Consider the following 14,944-nt stretch of genomic DNA (forward strand, 5'->3'; position numbering starts at 1 on the left):
ATATTAATGTTGGAAACATCTGTGAAAGTAAATAAGCATCATTACTGCAGCCAAGGGCTGAACTTTTCCAAATGCAAACCTAAATTTCTTTGAACATTACTGTTAGACGTAGCTCCAAATACTGTTCTATCTCCCTAAGTACTTACTTCAAATGAGCCATCTATGACTGCAAGTTATTATAGGTCTATATAGAAATCCAAAGTCAGAGCAAAGAATTCCATATAGGTTAATTCTTTCCCAACTTAAATAGCCCCTTATGCTACACAGCAAGGTTTTTTGCTTTCCATTATTAAATTCCTTTATTAGCTTTGGTTGTCCCAGAAGCCAACCCTGCAACAAGAATTCAGATGAAAGTTTATCTTGTTTTTGGTATTTGTATATTTCTTTATTCTTTTTTTCTCTTCCCCTTCCCTTTTCTATTTCTCCCTTCCTTATTCTTTTATTCTCTTTCATTACTTAATTTATCATAATAATAGAGAAATGTGATGCACAAAGATAAAGATTATTAATATTAGAAGAATTAATATAGTGACAGCAATATCTGACTGAAGTAAAAAATGTGTGGCAAAACCTTGTAGAAGGAGGAACAAAAACTGGACAAGTGGACTTTTTTGTTGATATTTCCAGGAGTAGATGGTTGTATATTGGAGGCAAGATCATCTCTCAATGATTGGTGAACTCCCATCCTGATGGCGGTTCTCATGGAAAAGAAATCAGGGTTGTCACAAGATCCTGCTTTGTGGTATTGAGCTGAAAGATCTTTGGAAAGTGGACAGTTATTATCTGCTACAGGTCTCTTGAGAATCCTTCTCTAAATTGTCCCATGGAGTTCTTTATTTTACTACAGTGTAGTAATATGGGAGCGGCGGCAGGGCTGCGTCCCCAAACACCCAGCCGCCTGGCTCGGCTAGCTTATGCCCCAAATAATTACACGGAAACTGTATTCTTTTAAACACTGCTCTGGCCCTTAGCTCTAGCCCTTACTGGCTAATTCTCACATATTAATTTAGCCCATTTCTAATCATCTGTGTAGCGCCCCTAGGTGCGCTTACCGGGAAGATTCTAGCCTAAGTCCATCCTGGGTCGGAGATTCATAGCGTGCGTCTTCCCTGGAGCAGGTAGCATGGCGTCTCTCCTGCGTCTGCTCCGGAGAGCAGAGCTGTGGAGTCTGACCTCACTTCCTCTTCCTCCCAGCGTTCTGTTCTGTTTACTCCACCCACCTAAGGGTGGGCCTATCCAATGGGCCTAGCAGTTTCTTTATTGCTTAGCCAAAGAAATCAACAGATTGATATATGACACTCCCACATCACTACAGTATGCTGCTTTCTTAGTCTGTTTTGGTCAATAGACTTTTTTCATCACTGGCCTGTATAGGTATCATCTGGTACCTATCAAATCAACTTCCTTTCATTACTTCTCCTGATTTAGATCTAACCATATCAGTGTTTCCTCTAGTATCATAGAACCTACTGCATATATTCACTCTTCTCATTTTGTATTTATTCAAACCATTTCATGTGCTGCTCAATGCACTCTCTAGTTTCCACCTTTGAAAAATTTGTGCCTTTGATGCCTCATAGTGTAGTCAAACAACATGCTCACATTTTTCAAATTAAAAAAAGAGAAGAATAAAAAGAAATAAGGAAGGAAAGAAAGAAGAGAAGAAAGCAGGAAGGAAGGGACAGAGGGAGGGTAGGAGGAAGGGAGGGTGAAAAGAAGGAAGGAAGAAAGGAAAGAAAGAAAAAAGAAAGAAAGAAAGAAGGAAAGAGAGAGAGAGAGAGAGAGAGAGAGAGAGAGAGAGAGAGAAGAAAGAGAAAGAGGAACTCTCAAATGTCTACAAAGAACTTGCCTCATTTTGTGGTCATAGCATTACAGCTGCCCTCATCCAGATCTTTTGAAACTGACTGCATTATGTTCCTAAATTTGTGACCTCTATTTCACTCTTTCAAGCATTGCTGTTTTGTAACCTAGTTATTCATTTAAAGAAGCCTTGAAGATTTTTTTTCCTTATAGTTAAGGAAAGCTAATTGTTTTATCATTGTTCCCTATGACTTTGATAACTTGGGATGTTTGAAATGTTGGCATATTGATTAGTATATCTAAATGTCCTCTGCATCAGTTATCATATGAAAAGCTAAATGCATACTATAATTAAATGTCATTTAATTCCCTTTAAAGGATTTAAATGTCTGAGAAGTAAAACCTAATGTTTGTAGATGCCTCAATTCAGTTTGAAAGTCACTCAATAAAGGCAATTTCTACATGTAGAAACATGATAGAAAATGATTTAAAATGTAGTATGGGATTCTCACATTATTCCAATATTCATACCCTACTTGTTGACTCCCAAAGGCAGTTTTTATTGGGTTCCATTGGATTATTAACTGTGATCATGATAATTCCAATGACTGACATCCTCTGAAAGTTCTTGTTTTTAATATCCTCAAAGAATCATGGAGTCCCCGACAGCGGATTCTCATGGAGGCCATTTCCTTACCTGTCCTCCCCACATTCAGGTACTATTTTGTGCCAGATGAATTTTATCTTCACATTCCTTTCACTCTGGGAAATAGTCAACTTTATCTTTTCTTTTAATGTCTAGCTTCATACTCTCCTAACTTCCAAGCATAGGTCAGATACCTCTCTCTCTTTCTCATCAAGCCTATATTTTCCATTGCTTTTGGTTCATTATCCAAAGAATACTCTACAGACAACTGAAAGTTTACACAAATACATAAATAAAGCTCAGGATCTCCCTCTATTTAAACCCATACTTCCTATATTCTTTTTTGTCAATATTGGATGACTGCTCACTTTTATTATTTAGCTTTCAGATGTTATTTAGCCTATTTATTAAATTTTGTTCTATTCTCTTTTCTCTATTATTACTGCCGCTGACTTCAAAATATAATGAATTTAAAATTAACTGGGTGAGGTATCACCAGGAGAAATAGGAATTTATGACAAGACTTCATAGGAATTCTAAGGCTAGCCTAGACTTCATGAGACCCTCTGACAAGCAAATGTGTACACACATACACACATACATATATTTATATTTTTTCATATTTCTGAGGTTAATACTCAGTTTTCTAGTTTAATTTTTTTCCACATTAATCAGTCCATGTTTAGCCTAAAATCATTTAGAATTAGAAAACAAAGATCATTGCTTGGCTCCTTTCTAATTAATATCTTCCAGATGTTGTATATAATATATACAGCCCTCTAGATTAGCATACAAATTAATTCATTATCGGGACTATAAATTGCCTTTCCCTTTATACACACTTATATCACTTGACTCCTTCAGATCAAAATTCTATGTCATCTCAATGCCTGCTAGAAGCCTCTAAGTCTAACTGTAATATACTTTTTATCGACTAAGGAAATCCTAATATTGTTTAAACTTGGTTTCTTAGAAGTTTTCTTTTTTTTAATTGAAAAAAGATTTTTTTTTCTTACAATACATTCTGATTATGTTTTTTTCTATGTGAACTCCTCTAAGATTCTCTACACTTTCCAAGCCACACAAACCCTCTCCTTTTCCTTCTCTCTCATTACAAAGCAAGCAGTCATCTGAAAAGAATATAATAGAAAAAAAATGTTTTAAAATGGACAAAACAAACAACAAACACAGAAGAGGGGAAACAAAGAACCAATTAAAATGCAGAAGAAATATATACAGACACGACACAAACCCATTCAAACAAAATCAGAAACCATACTATGTAAGAAAGAGATCTGAGGAAGGAAAAAACAGAACAAATTTTATTTATTTATTTATTTAGAACAAATTTTAAAATGTCCAAAAATACCACTGAGTTTCTTTTGTATTGACCTTATCCTATTGGGCACAGGGCCTGTACTCAAGTTTTCTTTGAGTGTGGTTCCTATATCCAGTGAATTCTATATCTAGTCAGACTCTATTGGAGAAAGAAAGCTTTTTTTTTTCTGATAAAGGCAGCTATCAATTGGAACAATAAAAGCAGATAGAGGACTATAGATGGTTACGCAAATCTAATTAAGTGCAAATTCAGGAAGTCCAGCTTGATCCTCAGCACATAAATGTACGTGTTGAACAAACCTGAGTTGGACTCCAGAAGCTCATGAAAATAAGCATGGGAGAGAAGCGGCTCTACTAAGTTACATACACAAGGATAACAAAATGAAATGTTTAAAAATGATAACAGTTTTACTGTCAGTAAGTGTCTGATAATTTCTCTTTCCAAAATAGTGAATAGTGTTTTCAAGGTTTGACTCAGAAATCACATTTAATCAGTAGATTAGAAGCATTCTACCAGATTAATTGTTAGATAACAGAATGAAAAGGCCATTCCTATACATACTGGAATAATTAAACAAATATATATTATAGTGCTTTTGACAACATTATAAAGACAATCATGTTCGTCTAGCTAGCATGACCATTACAAAGTCATTACCCTTTTATAACAAGTAACTAATACTAAATATGATCTTTCTACTTTGTAAATATAAAAACAGCAATGAACTTGACTTTTAAGTGAAATTATTTTAAACTGTTTATTAGAATTAGTTCAACTTTTAAAACAATAGTTTCTTTGAAAGTAAATATTTTCTTCAAGAAAACATTGAAATCTCCAAATATAAAGTTGCTTAGAAATGACCTTAATGTTTCTTTCAGATCATGATGAATGTAGCATTTACGGTATTTGCAGCCAGACCTGCGTGAATACATACGGATCCTATGCTTGCAGTTGTGTGGAAGGCTATCTAATGCAGTCAGACAACAGAACTTGCAAGGTGAAACATGGTAAGTTATAATCTTGCTTCTTCCAGATTCTCTTTCTCTGTTTACAGTTCTTTCTTTTGCAATGTGGTGCAGTCATGTGGGGCAGCTTCCGCTCCTGTGAACACACTGATACGTGCTAGAGACTCAGAGCAATCCTTTTGGTAATTGTTACTCTTAGACAACCCATTCAACTGGAGAAATGTCTAATTAGAAAATAGGTGGATTAATGGATTTTAATTACCAATCATTTTACTGGACTCTCTAATATAGGTTGATTCTGTGGACTTTTGCTTTGAGCCTGAAGCTTCTATTCCATATACTAGGGTGATCTGCTACAACCCAGTTCAGTTTACTCTTTTACTTAAAGTTTGGCAATAACTTCTTCCCATCTTGAGAATAACATGTGATATAATTAATAGAGTATGAGCATCTATCTATCTAATTTATTATTTACTTCTCCAATTCTGTTTCTGTCCCTGTCTTTGCTTCCATCTCTTCAGTTGACTCAGAAATTCTGTTTTCTTTCTTCTACTGTACTGAGATTACTCTCCTACGCCTGTTAGCAAGTACTTAGTTACAAGAACGAAGCACGATTAATAAAGATAGAAAGAAATTAAGGTTCAACTTAAAGGTCAGGAAAACAATACAGCCAGCCACTGACTCTTACCTAGACCTAAGTCTGAAAATGGTGATCCTGCCTCCAGGAATCTCAGAATGACAATGACACTGTGAGCTGTCTCTCCCGTCTTATATTCCTCTTTAGGGCTTGGATTAAAGATGCTCACCACTGGGATTTAATGCATCCACTGCCTGGTTTCTATGCAAACTAGTGTGGCTTCTGTGTTTAAAGGTGTGTGTTATCACTGTCTGGTATGTAAGGCTGACCAGTATGGTTGTTTTACTCTTTGACCTTTAGGCAAGTTTTACAACAAAAAATACAAATAAAAGGCCACTCCACAAGAAGAAGTATATCTTTTACAAACCTAAACTGAATGAAACTTGATAAATTGTTGTTCTGAGTTTCTTTGATAGACCTCATAACTTGTTTGATCATTTTCTTGACACGGCATGTAAACTATTTAGAAAAAAATTTGCATCTAAAATCATAAAGAGAAACTTCTTCACTTCTTCATTTGTCTCTTTCAATTAGAAACTTCATGTACAAGACCATAATTGCTTGGGTGTGGGATCCAGACCTTTAAAAACATTAAGCCATGTTCTATGTTTCCAATTTCCCTTTCACGAAGAGTTCTCAGTCAAATGTTGATGTCCTGAAGAAAGCTGATTCTCCACTGTTTCTATTGAGTCAGATAATATTGCCTCAGACACTCAGGGAGAATGAAATGTCATAAACCTGACTCAAGAGAACACTGCTTCTCTTCTTAGAGAAGGAGTTTATCTGACAGTAATAGGATATGACTGGAGAGATATGGTGCACGGTAATGTCACACCGTTTCAAGGAAAGGTGATGACTCCAGAATTGATGATGGAATATACAAATCACCTCTATGCCCTTAGCTTGAAGACAATGTCTGCCTACAGAGTTCAAAAAACAAACAGTTGCCATGGTGATATTGTGGCTTAAAGCTTAAGGAAAATGAGTTGCTAATAACAAGGGCCTAAGTCTATAACAAAGAACAACTGCTTTTGAAGGTCACATGAATATTTGATTCTATGCATTTGCACAATTCAGGAAGAAAACCATCAGTCTGTTTTCATTTTCTCACATTTACCGCAAATAAACCAGAGAAAATAGTTGGTTTCGGTTACACGTATAATTTTGCTTTATATATCACTATATGCATACATACATAGGTAAAATTTTTCAGAGATTCTGGAAATATACAGCTCTCAAGCCATAATTATGGAGAGGTTAGCTAAAACCAGATTGAGGAGGAAGACTCTACAGAAAGATCCTTGGGGCAGAGGCTTTTCATAGGAACTGATAGCAAACTGTCTTGAAAGCTGCTTACAAGGGGCTGAAGTTTCGACATGAATCATCGTTGTGGCCGTCTAACTGTTCGCTCCTAAATAAGACTGTGGGGTCTGATTTTCAATCTGACAATCAATAATATTTAAGCAAATTAATTCAGTTACTTGTTTTTTCATCTTTCTAGTAATATGCCCGAACAGAAGTAAAATTTATAAGCCTTAAGAACCACTTTATGAAGCATTATTGATGGAAAGAGGGCTATTGTAGGGTTTGTGGTCAAGAGGAAAGGGCACACAATATTAAGCAAGAAGATTTAGTTCTTATTTGTGAAACTGAGGAGTTCCCCCATACATTTTATATTCTGTCAATCAAACATTTCTGAATTGGAAACCTTCATGGGTAATCTGCTTGTGAACATAATTGGTACTTTACACTACCTAACTCAAAAGAAATATTTTGTAAAAGAAAGTCAGTAACGTTACATCAGGCATGAATACTGGGGTAGTCCTGAACTGTAGGAGGAGCCTCAATAAAAGGAAATGAGTTTAAATACAGTCTATGACTGCAATGGGATTTATAGGAAAAGCTAATAACTGTCTAATCAAATATTAAGTTCAAAACACTCATTATAGCTACCGCTGAAACTTCCTGAATACTTGAATGTTTTGTTTTGTAAGCAGAATTCTAATAATGATAAAATTTTCTTTATTGGATGTATCTTCTAGTTAATTGATTTAAGTTGACTTTGTTATAAAAATATCTTAGTCTGTGTCTAATCAAACTTGGAATTTAAAGTAACAGTTCCAGTAATGGCGAAAGATGTTTAACTTACAAGCACTTGACAGTTTTATTGTTCATAAATTTTGGCTTGCTGGTCTGTTTGTTGTATGTCCTAAGCAGATCTCTTGAGCCAGTGAAATTCCAGTGCTTGTGCTGGAGCATTGGCAACACGAAGAACCCTGAATTGATTTTGTGCTCACCACTAGGAAAGAGAGAGTGGGAGAGTTTTTTAATTTTTTAGTGAGTGGAGCAGCTAGAACCTTCAGAGATGTGGACCCATTGCTCTTCTTAAGGATTCTTTTGTAGCTTTTGTTTGTTTGTTTTTCAAGATTATAATAGTATTTTATCATTTCCCAATTATCTTTCCTCTCTCTAAACACTGCCACATTTCCTTTCTTGAATCTTTTCATATTCATGGTCTATTTGTTCATCAATTGTTGTTGTTGTTTTTGTTTTGTGTGTGTATGTGTATCCCAAAATATATAACTACCAACTCCTCAGTCTGTATAATGTTACCTGCCCGTATGTTTTCAGAGCTGAAAATGTAAGCACAGATCTTTTCTTTGTTGCTAATTGATTTAGGGTCGAAAAATATCCTGAATAAGTGAAAACACTGGTGGGTATTTCAAGTCTTATATTGGTATAATGCAATTCAGTGCATCACTAAATAGAGCTGGAACAACAACACCGCTATGTTTCTTCCTATTTTCATCACTATGACAGGGAAGAAAAAAAACAAGAACAAGATTAAAACTTTTTACTTCCCAAGTCCTAAATTAAAATCATGGAAGTATCTTAACATACAGTTAAGTAAGTACTAAGGTCTTTGCAGTTGAAGAATCAACCACCATGGAAGTCTCCTGTATAGCAAAGGATTCTCTCCCTCCCAGTGTTGTTTGCAGTTCAGTTAGTAAGGCATCCTTCTATGTTTTCTTTTTAAAATTCACCTCACATTAAATGCTTCCTTGTGAAACGAATGTCTCAGAATGTTGTATAGCTCAGAACAGCTTCTTGTGAAAGATCAGTAAACTAGATTAAAGTTATATCAGAAATTTTGCTCTTTGTAAGAGTCCTTCCACTGACCTGTAAGTGTGATGGCATTTAGTGACAAGATGAGATATGAAGTGTCCTTAGCTAAGAGCCATCCTAGTCGACTAGCACAGTACAGGAGTTTGCTTTGTTGTTCTTTGCGTGGCACACGTAGGTAGATGGTATTGTAAACATATAGCAAATAGCAGCAGAAAAATAGTTCGGTGCTTAGAAAAATTATACACAGCATATGTTCTTTAGAAACTTCTGGGAACTAAGATGCTTCTGGGAACTAAGATACAGGAGGTGCTGAGGCTAAAGAAAAGGAGAAGCAAGAGCCTGGATGTAATTGTAAAGAAAGTAAGAATTTTTTTTGCCAGTTTGAAGTATTGTTTTTGGGTGAGTATAACTTGGAGATGTTTGGGAAGCTCTGTTTGAGGTCCCTTGTACATGTCATCTCCACTAAGGTCTCCCTTTCCAGAAAACCTGAAGTGGTTTGAGGGATGTATCTGAGCTAAGGACAATCATAGTAAAATGAACTCTCTTCCAAACAACCAGGCTGTATTGCCAGAAGCTCTACTCTATGGCAATTCTACAATTGTCCAAAAGTCTGAAATATTGAGCAAATAGCCTAGCCTTAGAAAAATATTCATCGTAAGGAATTATTTCTGTTACATTATTTTCTGTCCCACTTGAAGGTTTGCAAATTAAATTCCATGGGATGAATTTCCAGTGTCATTTCCATTTCCCAAATTATACAATAGGGTTTTTTTTTCTATCTAAAACTGTTCAAGAGTAGAATAGCACAAATAAAATTTTTATAGCTTCTTTTTTCTGATTTTGCTTTTGCCTGGAAGGCATAGTCATCTTCATAGTCTAGTAAGTTTCTTAACCTGTCTATATTTATAACCAGGAACAAGGTTACAAAATGAATAAGGGATAACACAATCATGGAATCTTATGTGTATTACATCTTTGATTTACTCATAGTTTAGGAAAGTATTATCCATGACATGAAAGCATATCCTTCATTAGCTTTTGAAATTCTTTCTTTCTGAAGTTTATCTGGGACATTTTTTCTGATATGGCAAAATAACTCATTCTTAAGCTACAGATATGAATTATAAAATTTGCCTTTTAGTCCATGGCACACTAGGCACAACTTTATACTCTTTAAATGTTTTTTGTAGAATAGCTATTGAATCACTACCTAAATCTTCAAATTAGAACATTACTAACTTACACCCTTTTCAACGGGTGTCTTTTTAAAAATATTGGATAAATTTAATGAATAATGATAAAAATTGAAACATTTAGGTTCATAGTAATGACAAGTGATTGAGAGATAAATGATTTAGTTATAGGTATAATGATGAGACATTAGGAATAAGATTAATATTATGCCCATTTAGCATAGTAATGTGAGTAGGTCCACCCCTAGCACCTCGGAACTTTTCAAGGCACAGGTTCTTGGCCACTACATTGGGCTTCAACTCATGGAGTCTTACATAAACCTTATCAAAGTAGTTGGTTCCTCCCATGATGTTTGTATCACCACTGTCCTACTGGGCATGTCTTCAAAGAATAGTTATTATTGTGACTTATAGTGTTCATGGCTGGGTAAGCCTGATAATTGCTTTTCCCTTCAAGTAACATGTAGAGCATCTTCCAGCATTCTGAAAGCTAGCTAGTAGGAATTTTACTTTCAGATCAGTGCGTTTTTGATTTCTCCATGTTCTTTGAATTGAGTATGTGTTATCTTCAGCAATAGGGGTGATTGAAAGCACCGACAATAGGCAGTAATGCTTGGGGTACATAGGTTGTAGCTTTCCAACAACTCCAGAAGAATGCCAGAAGAGGTACACCATTCCTGACATTGGGAATTTAATTGCTTGCATGTGGTGTCTAGTAGTGATATTACTGCCTCATTATAGAGCAAATTATTTTAAATTGTTTTTAACATGTGTGCATGTATACATTTCAGGACACTTTTACAATACTAGGCTTCCATAAGACTTTTTTCAAGATATCTTTAGTGCTGGCTGTAAGTTTCCATATTTCCTCCTCCTCCTTTCTGCTCTCCCATCCCTCATTAAATATTTCCTATTCCATTATTTCTAATCCCCATTTATAACATTGTATCAATTTCTTTTCACTAGAAATACCCTCTTGGCCTTTTTCTAATTTCCTGTTCTCTGTGAATCTTCTAAAGGAAGTGCACATGTCTGAAGACTCAAAACTAATATTCATAAATTAAAAAAAAGCATGCAACTTCAGCTTTCTATTTTTTGAATAGCTCACTTTCAAGAAATGCTTTCCAGTTCCATTCATTTTCCTGAGAATGCAATAAATTTTAAATGAAAAATTTCCAACAGCTGGATAACAATTTATTATGTAAAAGTAACTCATTTTCATTGTTTATTCATTAGTTGATGGGCATCTAGGTTGTTTCCATTTAGGAAATGGAAAACTATGGCGAAAAGGGAAAAGTATCGTTTATAGAGTGGCAAGGAACATGGATTAGCGGGTATCTCTATAGTAGGATATAGAACCCTTTGGGTAAACACCTATTGTATAATATGACTCTATCATATGGTAGATCTATTTCCAGAGTTTTGAGGAAAAGTCACACTGATTTCCACGCGACTATACCAGTTTACACTCATAACAGCAGCAAATAAATCATCTGCTTTTTCTACATCCTTCCAATAATTTGTCCTCATTAGCTCTTTTGATCCTAGCAATTATGACTATGACTGGAAGAATGATATGTCAAAGTAGTTCTAATTTGAATTTATTTGTGTTAAAGATGAAACAGTCTTAATTTCTTCCTAGCTGTTTGGGCTTTTGTTGTTGTTTGTTTGTTTGTTTTTTGAGAACTCTGCTTAATTCTATACCCCATTAATTTTTTTTTGCTTTGGTTCTTGCTGTTTTTGTTTTAATTCTTTGTATACTCTAATTATTTTCTGTCAGGTCTATATCTGGTAAAGAATTTCTTCCCACAATTTAGGTTGCCTTTTCACTTGAATGGTGGTGTCCTTGGTTGTACAGAAAAGTTTCAGTTTCCTGAAGATTCATTTATTAGTTGTTGATATAAATGCCTGTGTTGCTGGAGTCCTATTCAGAAAGTTGTTGCCTCTGCCAATGAGTTCAAGCACATTCTCTACTTTGTCCTCTATCAAATTCAGAGTACCAGATCTTTGTCAGGTACTTGATCCATTTGGGGTAGAGTTTTATGCTAAGTGAGAGATTAAAATACGGTCTTGTTCTTCTACATGCTGCCGTCCAGTTGGACTAGCAATATTTATGGAAGATGGTATCTTCCTCCAATGTCTTTTGATAGCCTCTTTGTCAATAGTCAGTTGGATTTTTGTTTTGCTTTGTTTTCCTTTAGTTGGTTTGCTTTATTCATTTGTTTTTGTTTTTCTTACAATGTTTGTTTCTTTTTGATATTGGAGACCAGCTTTTCACTGAAGACAAGGTGTTGCATTTGGAGAAATCTGGGAAATGCAGTTTTGTTTCCCAGAAACCATGTGGTAACTAAAGGCCTTCTAATTGCAGTTATAGAGGACCTGATACCCTTCTCTCCCCCTTTGCCATTTGTGTGGTGCCCATACGTATACAAAGGCAAACACAAAATAGAAATAAACAATTTTAAAAATCAGCTGACTGTCCATGTATGGCCTTATATGTGAGTGATCTATTCCATTTATCAATGTGATTTTATACCTGTACCCCGCTATTTTTATTACCATACCTCAACCACATAACTTGAAATCAGGTATAGTGACACTTCTTGCAATGGTTTTATTATTCTAGATTTCAATTTCTGTGAGAAATTATATATGAACTTTGACAGGATTGCCTTGAATCTGTAAATTGCTTCGATAAATGACCATTTTTCTATATTAGTACTTCCAGTCCATGATCATCTGATATCTTTCTTTGTTCTAGTTATCTTCTTCCATTTCTTTCTTCAGAGTATTAAAATTTTTATTGTACAAGTCTTTAATTTCCTTGGTTATGTTTAATATAGTGCATAATTTTAAGGTCATTGTGAATGATAGTTTCCTTGATTTCTTTTTCACAAAGTCTTTTATTTGTATATTGGATATATAGGAAGGCTACTGATTTTGTGTTAGTTTTACATGCTACAACATAGATGAATGTATTCATCAGCTCTAAGGTATCCCGGTGAAATATTTAGGGTCTTATATGTATAGAATCCTTTTATCTCAACCCTTCTCAAAATTGCTTCTGTTTGCAGCACATGGAAATTATCACAGAGACCCACAACTGGCCAAGATATAGAGAATAAGAAACTGTGAAAAGCTCAGTGTTAAACTGTTTATCTGTATCACACCTTCCTGCTTCGTAGGCTCAGGGATCATTGCCGAAGAGGAGGCAGAAAGGTCTTAAGACACAAGGGCAGTAGATGACTATAGGAAACAGTGTTTCAGGACACAAGAATAAAGTTGCACGTAGGAACTCATAGCAATTTGGCTGCATGCAGAAAACCTGTACAAGTTTAAGCTAGTTTGAAAAGTTAGTTGTGAGAAGGGAAATGAAAATGAAGTTGTATCCCAAGATGAAGAACTAGCTGAAAAGTTATAGCTTCTGAGAGAGGGGGCAACAGAGTTTCCTAAGGGTTTGGTCTCTGCTATGACAACCATTCTCCAGTAGATAGACAACATAGAGGAGGATAAGGGCAGTGCAAATTTTACATTATGGGCTTGGAAAACACAGCACACTGAATTTGGTGGGTAGACAAAGGGGATGCTTTATGGAGGAGTTTGGGTAACGGACTGGATATAGTCAAAATACATTGTGTTAATTTTTAAAAAATCGAGGAGAAAAGACAAATTGTTTGTTAAATAAATGAAACTAAAATACACATAGTATACATATTTTTTTTTATTTTTGAAGAATAGTAAAACTATATAATTACTTAAATCCTGAGGAGGATAAAAATCTTAAAGCTTGAAAAGTAGAATAACTTTGTCTTTTATATAAGAACAATAATTTTTCTTTAGAAAGCCTTCAAGGCATAGCTTGTATCAATTGCAATCAACAGAGTTTGATAAAAAAAAAAGTCTAGAGTAATAATAGGAGTTAAAGAATACCCCTTTGGCACTTCTCTCCCTGGACTGGGATGATTAATATCCTGGTATTCTCTCTAGTCATGCTGCCTTACAGTCTTTTTAGATTTTAAAGGAGAAAATCTGTTGCATTGATTGCAATTCTAAATGCATGGAAGCTTTTCTTCTTCGCAATAGGACCAACATTGCATGGATTTTGATGGTGTCTTCTCCAAAACAGAAACCTGGACAAGCTGTTAGCTAAATTGTCCTTAAATGCTCTTCTGATCTTCAGAAAGGTATACTGTTAAGCTACATAAGACATATTTAAAAATGTATTTAGAAGCTTGTTTGGTACACCATTGAATACTTACAGTACTTAATCTGTTTCCATAATAGTAATGTATAAAACTGGTCTTAACTGTAGGCTGTATGATTGCGTCAATGGGAGACCCTGGGTGAAACACTGAAATTATTTAAATGACCTGTCCTTTTCTCTCTTTTAGATAATGAGTTCCTTGTAACGCCTTCCTCCTCTTCACTCTTAGGTGATCTTATTTTACATATCCTTGAGAAAGTACAAGTGATTAAAATAGAGCTTTCTCAGCTGAAGTCCGTTAATATAAGACTCTGTGTGAACCCTGAACATATAAGTTACTTTCTTCCTGTTGGAAGAATGGACTGGCATTTTTCCTATTAGGGAAAGCTTCAACATTCATCCTCTAAAATATTTAGAGATTAACCATTTGTAGCTATTTGTGAAAGCACTAATATTTTCTCGTTTTATTTTTAATATTACTCTTATTTGTTTACAAAATCACAGATTTCTTTATGTTATTTTCAAATACACTTTGCTGTGCTTATTCCTGGCTACCCCTGCTCCCCTCCTTTTCTGCCTTCCTCTTTCAGTTTCAGCACACTCTTCTATGTTATTGTTTGTTCGTGTCCACTGCCCTCCATTAAGTCCTCCTTCCAGCCCTGGATCTCATCCTACTTGTCTGATCCTTGCCTACACTGCTGCCATGTGGATATGCATTTGCATCACATAGTGGCCAGGACTCACGTTTGACAGAGTACACGTGTTCTTTGTCTTTCTGATCTTGGGTTACTGCTTCTGGAAAAATTCAGGTTAGTATTTCGGATCCTTCATCCTATTGATAAAATAATATAGCAGCAGACTTAGAAGGGAGCTCAAACATAGTTTCATTAGAGACTGAAATAAAAACAATGGGGCAAGGAAATCTCAGCAACAACTTAGTGAAAGAGAACAGGAAAAAAGTAAGAGAAAGCGCCATTAAACTTGAGATGTACAGAAGTAGATTTCCACAAAGAACCGCATGGTAACAGGAGAAG

At 35.2% G+C, this 14,944-nt stretch overlaps 1 protein-coding gene across 1 annotated transcript in view; it reads left to right on the forward strand.

Annotated features, from left to right (window-relative positions):
• Lrp1b (LDL receptor related protein 1B) overlaps positions 1–14,944 on the forward strand; it is a 1,720,116-nt gene that overhangs the window by 806,702 nt on the left and 898,470 nt on the right. The window contains exon 5 of the mRNA XM_075985306.1: positions 4,664–4,792. Within this exon, the coding sequence (XP_075841421.1) occupies positions 4,664–4,792 (129 nt within the window). The remainder of the gene's footprint in view (positions 1–4,663; positions 4,793–14,944) is intronic.

This window comes from Microtus pennsylvanicus, chromosome 9 (genome assembly GCF_037038515.1).
Source record: "Microtus pennsylvanicus isolate mMicPen1 chromosome 9, mMicPen1.hap1, whole genome shotgun sequence".
Lineage (NCBI taxonomy): Eukaryota > Metazoa > Chordata > Mammalia > Rodentia > Cricetidae > Microtus > Microtus pennsylvanicus.